The sequence below is a fragment of the Chiloscyllium punctatum genome, chromosome 5, assembly GCF_047496795.1.
Source record: "Chiloscyllium punctatum isolate Juve2018m chromosome 5, sChiPun1.3, whole genome shotgun sequence".
NCBI classification, from domain to species: Eukaryota; Metazoa; Chordata; class Chondrichthyes; order Orectolobiformes; family Hemiscylliidae; genus Chiloscyllium; species Chiloscyllium punctatum.
This window is the reverse complement of record NC_092743.1, coordinates 94,594,749-94,607,132: the sequence shown is the minus strand read 5'-3', so window position 1 is coordinate 94,607,132 and position 12,384 is coordinate 94,594,749. Positions and strand designations below refer to the sequence as shown.

At 40.8% G+C, this 12,384-nt stretch overlaps 1 protein-coding gene across 13 annotated transcripts in view; it reads right to left on the bottom strand.

Annotated features, from left to right (window-relative positions):
• Nucleotides 1-11,156, bottom strand: part of LOC140477240 (protein MTSS 1-like) — a 189,393-nt gene extending 178,237 nt beyond the window's left edge. For 9 of the 13 annotated variants that reach the window (XM_072570787.1, XM_072570793.1, XM_072570791.1 and 6 more), the window contains exon 1: nt 10,396-11,155. In XM_072570787.1, the coding sequence (XP_072426888.1) occupies nt 10,396-10,467 (72 nt within the window). In that variant the 5' untranslated portion in view covers nt 10,468-11,155. Of the gene's footprint in view, nt 1-10,395 lie in introns of all 13 variants that reach the window. The other 4 variants (XM_072570788.1, XM_072570796.1, XM_072570789.1 and 1 more) reach the window with 1 other exon arrangement.
• Nucleotides 11,157-12,384: the final 1,228 nt, after the last annotated feature.

Genomic DNA, 12,384 nt, shown 5'->3' with positions numbered 1-12,384 from the left:
AGGGAATCCATGATTACTTTCAACTGCTCTCCCATTTATTGAAGTTCTTACAAGCTGTTTTTAAACTTCTTGCTGGTTTTATATGCCAGTGTGCCCTCTTTCAATCCTTTGCTGGTTTCTGAAAGTCTTCTAATCCTCAGGCTCTCTTTTTGGCAACTATTGTTTAATATATTATCGCTCCTTGAATTGAAAACTATCCTTCAATTTTTAGTTAGCCACAAATAAACCACTTTTTCCATTGATTTGCTGTTTCTCAATGGGCTGCCAATTGTTCACCATCTCTTATACACCATTACACCGATCAATTTACGTGCCCAATCTTCCTTGGTGAACTCACTCCTAGTATTTATTAAACAGACTTTAAATTTAGACACTTATTTGCAACTTTTATACATCACTTGTCTAACTCCATGTGAAATTTTATCCTAACTGATCACTCTTCCCCACAGAATTCACAACTATCATTATTAATTCACCTTGTTGCCTTACACAAGATAAGAGCTAAAATAGGCATGAGGACTGCAGATGCTGGAGAGTCAGAGTTGAAAAGCATGACTCTAGAAAAAGCACAGGTCATCCAAGAAGCAGGACAGCTGACATTTCGGCATCAATCCTTCATCAGGAATGTGAAGGGGGAAGGGGCTGAGAGATAAACAGGGGGGGTATGGTTGGGGGAAAGGTAGGTGGGATGGTGATTAAGTGGGTACAGGAAGGAGGTGGTTGTGATAGGTCAGTGGGGAGGCTGGTGTGGATAGGTGAGAAGGAAGGACGACGGGTAGTTCAGGTCAAGAGAGCAGTGCCAAGTTGGAGAGTTGGATCTGGGGGGGGCAGAATTTGGAAACTGGTGAAGTCAATGTTGATGCCATGTGATTGTAGGGTATTGAGGCAGAAGATGAGGTGTCCTTCCTCCAGTCTGCAGCCAGCTTTGACTTGGCAGTGATGGAGACCCAATATTTACATGTCCGTGGGGAAGTGGGAGGGTGAATTTAAATGGTTGGCTACAAGGCAGTGGGTTGGTTGATGCATGCGGGCCAGAGATACTCCCTGAACCACTCGCAAGTTGGCACTCTATCTTCTCAATGTACAGGAGACCACATCGAGAGCAATGGATGCAGTAAATGAAGCCGGAGAACATGCAGGAAAATCTCTGCGAGTTTTGAAATGATCCTTTAGGGCTTTGGTCCTAAAGTAACCTGACCTTTTTCAAAGGATTATTGAAGTTATCTCCCCAACTTACAAAAAAAATTGTTCTTGTCATCACATAAATGTGTAACTAAAATGTTTTCAACCAAATTTATTAAGCATATCAATACACTATGATGAAAGTAAAACACATAACCATTATGCTTTATTTGAAAAAAAAGCATCCTGGAACAATCAGCTCACATTATTATAACCACTACAATCAGTGAGAGACATGCATCAATTCGATGAAATTTTCCTCAGCGATGATGATAACCAGGGAATATTATACAGTGTCACAATGGACATAACACAGAAACTCCATAAACCTTTTTTTTATAATCATTCTGGAGACGTGAGCATCGCTGGCTGGCCAGCATTTATTGCCCATCCCGAGTTGCCCATGAGAAGGTAGTAGCGAGCTGCTTTCTTGAACTGCTGCAATCCACTTGCTATGTGTTGACCCACAAAGCTGTTCATGGGAGAATTCCAGGTTCTGATCCGATCAAGGAATGACAATATTTTTCCAAGTCTGGATGGTGAGTGGCTTGGAGGCGCCCTTTTCCTACTAGTGGAAGTTGTCACGGGAGTGGAAGGTGCTGTCTGAGGATCTTCGGATAATTTCTGCAGTACATCTTGTGTATAGTACACACTGCTGCTACTTAGCGTCCATGATGGAGAGAGTGGATGTTTGCAGATGTGATGGGTCAATCAAGCTGCTGCTTTATCATCAATGGTGTTAAGATTCTTGAATGCTGTTGAAGCTGCACTCATCCAGGCAAGTGAAGAGTATTCCATCATACTACTGACTTGTGTCTTGTAGATAAGGGACAGGTTTTAGGGAGTCAGGAGGGGAGTTACTTGCCACAGTAATCCGAGCCTCTGACTTGTTCTTGTTGCCGCTGGGTTTATGTGGAGGGTCGAGTTCAGTTTCTGGTCAATGGTAACCCCAACAATGTTGATAGTGGAAAATACAGTAACGGTAACACAACGGAATATGAAGGGGTACTGGTTGGATTCTTCCTTTCTAGTGATGGTCGTAGCTTGACATTTGGATGGCACAAATGTCACTTGGCACTTGTCAGCCCAAGCCTAGACATTGTCCAGGTCTTGTTGCTTTTGAACATGGACTGCTTCAGTATCTGAAGAATTGCGAATGGTGCTGAACATTGCGCAGTGAATATCCCCACATGACCTTATGATGGAGGGAAGGTCATTGATGAAGTAGCTGAACATGGATGGGCCTCGGTCATTACTGTGAAGACATGCTGACATGCCCTGGAGTGAAGATGACTGACCTTCAACAATGACAACCATCTTCCTATTTGCCAGATATAGGTCCAACCAGCAGAGAGTTTGCCCACACACCCACACCCAGTTACGCAGTTTTACTTGGGCTCCTTGATCACATTCGGTCAAATGCAACCTCGATGTCAAGGGCTGTCATTCTCATGTTGCCTCAGGATTCAGCTCTATGGTTCATAGCAAGATTTGAGAAGATTTGTAGCTCAGGTTGAGGTTTTGGATGTAGGTTTGCTCGCTGAGCTGCAAGGTTCATTTCCAGACTAGGTAACATCTTCAGTGGGCCTCATACGAAGTAATGCTGAAAATTCGTGCTTTGTATTTATATGTTTGGGTTTCTTTGGGTTGGTGATGCCATTTCCTGTGGTGAAGTCACTTCCTGTTCCTTTTCTCAGGGGGTGGTAGATGGGGTCTAACACGATGTGTTTGTTGATAGTGTTCCGGTTGGAATGTCATGCTTCTCGGAATTCTCGTGCGTGTCTTTGTTTGGTTTGTGCTAGGACGGACAAAGACACATACAAGAATTCCTAGAAGCATGGCATTTCAACCAGAACTCTATCAACAAACACATCGAGTTATACCCCATCTACTACCCCTTGAGAAAAGGAACAGGAAGTGACTTCACCACAGGAAATAACATCACCAACCCAAAATATAAATAGAAAGCAGGAATTTTCAGCATTGCTTCGCCTGAGGCCCACTGAAGATGTTACCTAGAAAGGTAATGAAACATCTGGAAATGAACCTTGCAGCTCAAAGAGCAAACCTACATCTATAGTTCATGTCTAACCCAAGGCTGTAATAAGGTCAGAAGTTGAGTGGCTCATGTTGGAGCTCAAACTGAGAGTTATGAGGTTACTGCTGAGCAGGTGTTGCTTGATAGCACTGTTGACAACACCTTCCATCACTTTATTGACAATTGAGTGGACTGATGGGATGGTAATTGACCAGATTAGATTTGCCTTGCACAGGACATATCTGGGCAATTTTCCATACTATTGGGTAGATGCCAATATTCTAAGTATACTGGAAGAGCTTAGCTAGCAAGAAGCAAGTTCTGGAGCACAAGACTTCAGTACTGTTGCGGGAATGTTGTCAAGGCCCATAGCCTTTGCAGTATTCAATGCCTCCAACTATTTCTTGATATAATATGGATTTAATAAAAATTGGCTAAAGACTGGTATCCATAATGCTGGGGAAAACTAGTGGAGTCCACGATGGATCATCCACTCAGCACGTCTGTCACAAGATTGCTGTGAATGCAATCAGCCTCATCATTCACACTGTTGTATTAGGCTCTTCCAGGATAGAGGATGGGGATACTTGTGGAGCCTCCTCCTCCACGGAGCTGTTTAATTGTCCACCACCAATCATGACTGGGATGTAGCAGAACTGCAGAGCTTAGATCTGATCTAATGGTTGTGGGATACTTAGCTCTAGGAGAAAGTGGAGACTGCAGATGCTAGAGATCAGAGATGAAAGGTATGGCGCTGAAAAAACACAGCAGGTCAGGCAGCATCCCAGGAGCAGGAAAATCGATTTCAGGTATAAGCCCTTCAGCATTACTTAGCTCTGTCTATCACTTGCTGCTGATGCAGTTTAGCAGGCAAGTAGTCCAATTGGCAGGTTCACCAGGTTGACCCCCTCATTTTTAATATGCCTGCTGCTGCTCCTGCACTCTCCATTGAAGCAGGGTTGATCTCCTGGCTTGGAGACAGTAAGGACTGCAAATGCTGGAAGCCAGAGACAATAGATGTGGAGCTGGAGGAGCACAGCAGGTCAAACAGCATCGCAGGAGCAGGAAAGTCAACATTTCAGGCTAGGACCCTTCATCAGGCCCAAAACTTCAACTTTCCTGGTCCTCCAATGCTGTCTGACCTGCTGTGCTTCTCCAGCTCCATATTTAATTGATCCCCTAGCTTGAAGGCAATAGGGAAGTGGGGATAATACAATCATAGGATTTGTCTGGAATCCTAGCAATGACTCTGTGTATTGCTTAATGAAGTTAAATGCTCTTACTACCAATGTGCCTAACAGAAATATTTTATATCAATGAAAACAAATAATTTTGTTCTTTACACTTAAGTATTTTCCAGAAATTTATACTATGTTGAAATGCAAGATCTCCACAATGTTAGGATGGATCAAAGTAACATATGGGTCTCGGGTCTGTCAATTAGAAAACCACTGGTGAGGTGTCTTCTGGAATACTGTGTCCAGTTCTAGTCACCCAGTTACAGGAAGGATATTATTAACCTAAAAAGGGTACATAAAAAATTTGCTGGATATGAAAAGTCTGAGTTATAAAGAAAAGCTTGAAACTTTTTTCACTGGAGCGAAGGAGGTTGAGAGGCAACTTGATAAAAGTTGATAAAATAATGACAAGTATAGATATAGAGCTAACTGGAGTTGTCCTTTCCCTACGATGGAGGATTTCAGGACTGGGGGGCACATTTCTAAGGTGAGAAGAGAGAGATTTAAAAAGACATGAGGCAAATCTTTTTACACGGGGGTGGGTTGCGTGTAGAATGAACTTGCTGAGTAAGTTGTGAATGCAGGTATACTTGCAACATGTAAAAAAAATTTGGATAGACACGTGAATAGGAAAGGTTTGGAGGGAGATGGGCCAGGAGCAGGCAGGTGAGACTTGTTTAGTTTGAGATTATGTTTGGCATGGACTGGTTGGACTGATGGCTCTATTTCTGTGCTGTATAAATTTAATACAATCAGGCTCTTTCAGGTAATTTTCACCAAATTACTGTGCTCAGTTCAGTGTAACTCTGAAAAAGAATAACATCCAAAGAAACTGCAGGGTATTTAAATAAAATTCAAAGTTGGATTCAAAACACATAACTTAGGAATTGTGGTGACAAAGCATTTTGGTCTGTTGCTGACTTACTGAGTTTTGTCTTAGAACTAGAATTTCCTACAGCCTGTCAGTAGATATTCAAATTATATCTGCTTCTGCTTTTCAAATTATTTGTTCACTATCCGCAGCAACTGCATTCTAAAAACAGAGAAAATACGAACATTGTCTCTCAAAGTAATGTCTTTTCATTTATTAGCAAGTAGATAAGATATTGTGCCAAACAGAGCAATCTAGATCGTATCTGAACACATACAACTAGAAAATATTACAAGAATAAAAACAACATAATTGAACCGAAGAGCATAAAAAAGGGCTATCTGGCCTCTGGAGTGTATGCAGATCCTTTAAAAAGCACTAAAATAAAACAAAGAACTGCAGATGTTGGAGATCTGAAACAAAATCAGAAATTGCTGGCAAAATTCAGCAAACTTCTGGTAGCATCTGTGGAAAGAAAGCAGAGATAAAGTTTTGAGTCCAGCAACTCATCATGCCTGACGTTTTGGAGCTATTTCTGAGCTATTTTTGTTTGTTTAAATGAGTAAACCTAATTCGTCCTGCTCCCTTGTTCTTTCCCCATATCAATATAGTTTTCTATCCAAGTATCTATGCAGTTGGTAAATGAATGTTTTGCATCAACTGCAGCTGATTAAAAATGCAGAAACAAAATAAAAAAGGGCCACATTAAACTTCACTAACTGAAATATTTTTTACTATCACATGCCATTGGGGAGAATTTTCCCAAAGCAATGCCTTGCATTAAACTTATGATGTAGAATTTCAAAAGAAGTAACGGAAATTTCAAAAGAAATAGTTTGGAATACTTTTCAAAGTTGCAGCTGCCAAACCAGCAAAAGGCATGTTAAATTTACATAATTCTGCAACCTCCTTTAAAATTATCCTAAGATTAGAATGGAATATATTGCAAATGAAATTCAAGTAGAAAAATCTGTCCTCAAATACTATGCCACAGTGACTAAAAAGCTAGTCAGTCAATCAGTTGCTACAGTTAACAACTTACTCCTGCAACAATTTTGCAAGTTACTTATTGTTATTACAAAAAAAATGCATTTCACATCAGACAGTAGCTAATTAATACTGATTTGACCACAGCAGCTTAAAAAATGCTACTTATTTAGAAATCTGCAGTTTTTAAGAAACATTATGTCATAAAAATGAAAAACCCATTAAAGGCAAGGAAATCTGGAGATGCCACAAATCAAAAGCAATGCTTAGTTTTAATTATAATCTTATTGCATTAATACAACCTTTAACATGGTTCTGAAGTGAGGCATCTAGTTCCATTGTAAGAACTGCTATCAACTCAAAGAAGTTTTTTATAAACAGATGGAATCTAATTAGATTCAGGTCAACTTTAGAGGTCACTGATCTCCTTATTGGCAAAACATGGAATGACCGTTCTTCTAGTCAACTTTCAACAAATACATATAACTGCAGTCTTAGTTTTCTACCTTCAGTCTGTGTTGGCTTTGCATCTATTAAAAATAAGCTTCACATCAGAACACAGATAAAAGTGTCAAGCTTCAAGATTAAATCAAATCCAAAACAGGTTGTACCCTTCTTCTCACGACTCCATTTGAGATAGTAAATCTAAATTTCTGAAATAAACAAACCATAATTTCTTCCAAAGTCTCCAAGCTAGTTACAAGAAAGTACATAAATGATGATGGCTTTCTTGCCTTTTGACTTGGACTTTCTCCATGCAGTCACTATTCAACAAATTCACATAATTTTCAGAAACTCACATGTGAATGTCAGTCTTGAGTAAGAATATACCACATAACCAAACAATGCACAGAAATACTTGAATCTCAATTGGCTTTTGAATAAAATCAAGGCTGAAACAATATACCTTTCTCTGCAAGCTCAAACTCATGAGACATGCTCCTCCTGAAACTTGGTTCATAGCTTTAGTTTGCTCTATAGTATATGGAGTCAGAGCCATTTCTATGCTGGCACATATGTAAACTACTCTGCATCAAAATAAAAATGACAGCATTATTGCAACACCCATGGGGACCAGGTTGAGACTCTATCTGCCAAACAACTGGTGATCTTGAAATTTGGTAAGGTGTAAAATGGGGGATGGAGGGGAGGGCCAGACCTTAACTATCTCAAATGCATTGATCTCAGATGACTCATACCTCCATATTTGATAATTCAAGAATGATATTAGAAGTAGTTGGAAATAAGATGGCCCTCCCTGCTTGGTATATTAACCTACAGACTAGTAGAAATAAAACTGAAATGACACAGAATGATTTTTTTTGTAATTCAACATCTTTGTTTTCAAATATTAAGTTTAGTAACCTGGTCCATGTTTTCAGTCTAAACATCAGGTAAAATAGGAAATCCTGCATTATTTTTAAAATCTTTAAATTTTGTGATGACTCCAGGAATATAGGGTTTGATTTTTAGTGTTAGGTCAGTGAAGTGTAATGTAAAGAGAGAAACAAAAATAATTTATACACTTAATGTAAGGTCTTGGGAGTGTTGCTGATCAAAGAGACCTTGGAGTGTAGGTTCATAGCTCCTTGAAAGTGGAGTCACAGGTAGATAGGATAGTGCAGGCGGCGTTTGGTATGCTTTCCTTTATTGGTCAGAGTACTGAGCACAGGAGTTGGGAGGTCATGTTGCGGCTGTACAGTGCATTGGTTAGGCCACCGTTGGAATATGGTAAGCAATTCTGGTCTCCTCCCTATCGGAAAGATGTTGTGAAACTTGAAAGGGTTCAGAAAAGATTTGCAAGGATATTGCCAGGGTGGAGGATTTGAGCTATAGGGAGAGGTTGAAAAGGCTGGTGCTGTTTTCCATGGAGCATCGGAGGCCGAGGGGTGACCTTACAGAGGTTTATAAAATCATGAGGGGTATGGATAGGATAAATAGACAAAGTGGGGGACTCCCAGAGGTGGGGGAGTCCAGAACTAGAGTGCATGGGTTTAGGGTGAGAGGGGAAAGATATAAAAGAGACCTAAGAGGCAAAATTTTCATGCAGAGGGTGGTATATGGATGGAATGAGCTGCCAGAGGAAGTAGTGGAGGCTAGTACACTTGCAACATTTAAAAGGCATCTGGATGGGTATATGAATAGGAAGGGTTTGGAGGGAGATAGGCCAGGTACTGGCAGGTGGGACTAGATTGGTTTAGGATATCTGGTCGGCATGGACAGGTTGGACCGAAGGGTCTGTTTCCGTGCTGTACATCCCATGACTCTAAGATATAAAGTAATATTTCAAAAGGAACACTGTAGTATCAGTGACAGCAGTAGAATCTATATATTCCCATTTTGTTTAGTCCAACTCAGGTCACAAACTCAGAGGTGTATGTTCCAGGATTCCATCTTTATCACTCAAAACTAATGGCTCAAAATTCATTAAGCTAGTCAAGAAAATTAATAAAATTCTTCCATTTCAGTCCAAGGGACAACTATGCATTTGGCTGCACTGCAAGGATATGGAATTTACAATTTTTTTTTACAAATACAAACAAAACCGAGGAAATTTACTTTACAGTAAAAGATACTTGCTCTTCAAATAGTTCAAATGCTATCATTTTCAAAGGGATGTAGCTCAGATTTCACTTAGCTGAACCTGGCCCAGCTTGAAAGCATGGATGATACATATTGGCCTCTACACTCCTCACATACACAGGAACCAAAATCAGCCGACCTTCAACAGGTCCACATCCTCCAATATGCCCATATAACCCCACACCCCACAAACACTAGCAGAAATGAAATCACTTGAAGTGCCTCTAGTGACTAACTGAATTGCTATCTTGTTCAGCCTAGAAAAGCATGATATATTGGGAGTACAAGAGCATAACCTAACAGGAATCAATATCTTTACAGAGGGGATAGGCAAAGCAAGAAATAGGAAATTAAAATATCTAATTTATAGTTTACATTTGGGTGAAGCTAATTATACTACCCATTACATCGGATTTGTATCTAAATAGTCACTTGAAAAACCAACACCCCATTCACAAGGCTTAACGCCAAAAATGCATTCTTTTCAGGAAAAGAATCAGATAAACCAATCACAAAAGAATTCTGTATAAATTTAGCAACTAATATCACAATATGAGCTGATATCATCATTCCTTTAGAGCATCACCAACATATCCAATGTCATGAGAAATACAAAGTACACATGTCCAGATTTAAATAAAGGTTTAAACTGTTTTTATTTTTAATCTATGTACTGGAAAGGAATGTTACAAAAAAGCAGGATGTTGAACCAGATGTTACAAAACAAAACAATACATTTAATAAAGCAATTTGAAACAAAACGTGCAGCCTGACAAAATGATTTAGGCAAAATACTGTATACTGTAAAGGTATTTGAAGTTAAAATGGGTTTTCTTGATCTTTGATGCTATATCAGGTTGATTGTTTATGCACAAACACTTCTTTTCACTAAAATACTTGGTATTCAAACCTAAACGCCAAACTTTTGAACATGAATTTTTAAAATTCTAAGTAAATCTGGCAGAGGCAATTTCACATCCTCAAATTCTACCACTGCGTGAGATTAATTTGCAGATTACTGTTGATACGTTCGTTGCAAATCGAACAGCCCCCAGTAATGGTGAAAACATCTGCCCATAGCATTAAGAAAACATATTGTTGAATCAAGTATGGTATGTACAAATAAAAAATAGAAGGGAAACCAATACCGTATATTTATATCAGAAATGGTCAGGTGCAGTTTCCTTACTGGTTATTGTGGGCTTCAAGACCGTTTGTTTAATGTTAAAAATAATCGCAACAGCACATCAGCGAATTCAGACAGTTTTTTTTTCCTAATGTAATCACGTATATACTTTCCTGAAAACCTACAAAGGAAAAGACAAATTGGGTCCATCATAACTTTCTGCACCTTCTGAGCAGTGTCTCGCGAACCCCTATTATAATGGGGGGAGGGGGAATGACAGCTTTGGGCAAAATGTGCAAACACTACATCTTATTTAATTCGGTTCATTCACTGGGATCATTGTTCTTTATTTTTGCAGAAAGCCACCAACCTTCATGTCGCCGATGATGGTCTGAAACAATCCACCGAGTGCACTGCATTCCTTCTCGATAACAGCCTCCATTTTCCCCGGAATAAACGTTAGGAAAACAAGAAAATTCCACAGCTCGGTGTCCAGAAACGATGAGATAAAATGCCTTCACAGGTCCTTTACTTCGAGAGAGGGAGCGCACAAACAAATTCCCTCACAACCCGCCCAACAGTTGGCGTTCGTCCTCCTGATTAAAATGAGAGCCTTCCTGATGTGGGAATAAAAGAAAGGGGGTGGGCGGCTGGTGGTGGACTAGATGATGATGAGCAGGACGAGAAATCGATGCCACTATTGGTGTCTTGTTGGATGATGGCAGGACAACAACAATAAAAATAATTACGCACTATTATTGCCCAGAGTCAGTGTTTACGGCCGAGGTGAGTGGGAGCCACTGCTCTTTTCGCAATGCCGACAAGAGCCATTGTTCTCTGCACGGATCATGTCGACATGATGCGGCAGGTTGCAAAACAAAAGAGGGTTATAAAATACACACCGAAAGGCAAACAGGGAAGGTGGGAACAAGGGCTTTCCGCAGCCGATGAGGAACCGAGAGATAGCACGCTCAGGAAAACGGCCTTGCACCAAAAAGAATCATACGACACACTACAGCCACTCAGCGGGAGAACCAACCTCCCAGCCCCAGCAACACGGCTCCACTGATGAAAGGGCCGCCGGCTGCCGGTTTGCTGAACCTCCAACCCCCCCCTCCCACTGTGCGCGCTCCCGTCCTCGGCATGCCACCCGCGTGCCCGCTCCCTTTCCCGCAAGGCGCGCGCTCGCGCGAGACGTCAACGGCCTCCCCACCTCCTTCCCCGAACCGCGCGCTCTGCCCTAACCGTTTGTCCGCGTGCAAAGTGTGGGTGAGGGTGAGGCTCGTGTTAGCCCAGGGCTGCTTTCTCTCTTAGCTTCTCTCTGTCTTTCCAACCGATTTGTAATGTCAAACTCTGAGATCACCCTGCCTGATAGGTGTTGCAGCCTATCGAACTGTCCGATCTGCACACGACCTTCCTACCCAATTTCATTTAAGTTGAGCAGTCATCAACATCTTGGGGGGGTACTGTTGACTAAATATACAATGGCAAGTCAGAGGTTAGCAATACTGCAGTTAGTGACTGACGTTGCTTCCCAAAGCCTGTCCACCTTCTCCAAAGCATAAGTCAGGAGTGTGACGGAATACTTTGAGGTTGGAGTTCAGCTCCAACAAAACATTCAAAACACCATCAGCTTGACACCACCCAGAAGTAAATAACGTACCTGATTGGTACCTCATCCACAAACATTTAGCCCCTTTAGCTCAATAGAATCATCTTCAAGGTGAACAGTGCAAATTCAGCAAGGCTCCTCAAATAGCACCTTTCATACTCCATGGCCGCGATCAACTAGAAAGGTAAGGAGATATACAGGGATACCACCATCTGAAAGTCCCCCTCTCTCGTCACAAACCATTTTGATTAGGGACCATATCAAACAATGTCACTGGGTCAAAATCCTGGAACTCCTTCCCTAATGGCATTGTGGGTTTACATGAACTGCTGCTCACCATCATCCCGAAGGCAACTGGGGATAGCAAGGGATGAAAACAGAAATTGTTGGAAAAACTCATCAGGTCTGGCAGTATCTGTGAAGAGAAAGCAGTGTTAAACATTTTGAGTCCAGCGATCATACTTCAGAACTGAAAATTTTAACTCTGCAAATCTTTGGGGTTTTTTTGTTTTGGATGAAACCAAGGCACGTCCTCTGTATCATGTTTGTTTGTTTCATACCCCATTAAATTCAGCTGTGCCACTCACTTAAATTTGTACAGGTACTAAGGATGCATTTAGATACAATCATGAGACTTGGCAATGAATTTTATAATTTTTGTATAAAATCTTGAATTTATATCTATACATTGAATACCTGTGTTGTACTTTCCACCAGCGCAACTGCAAAAAATAATCAGTTGCCATA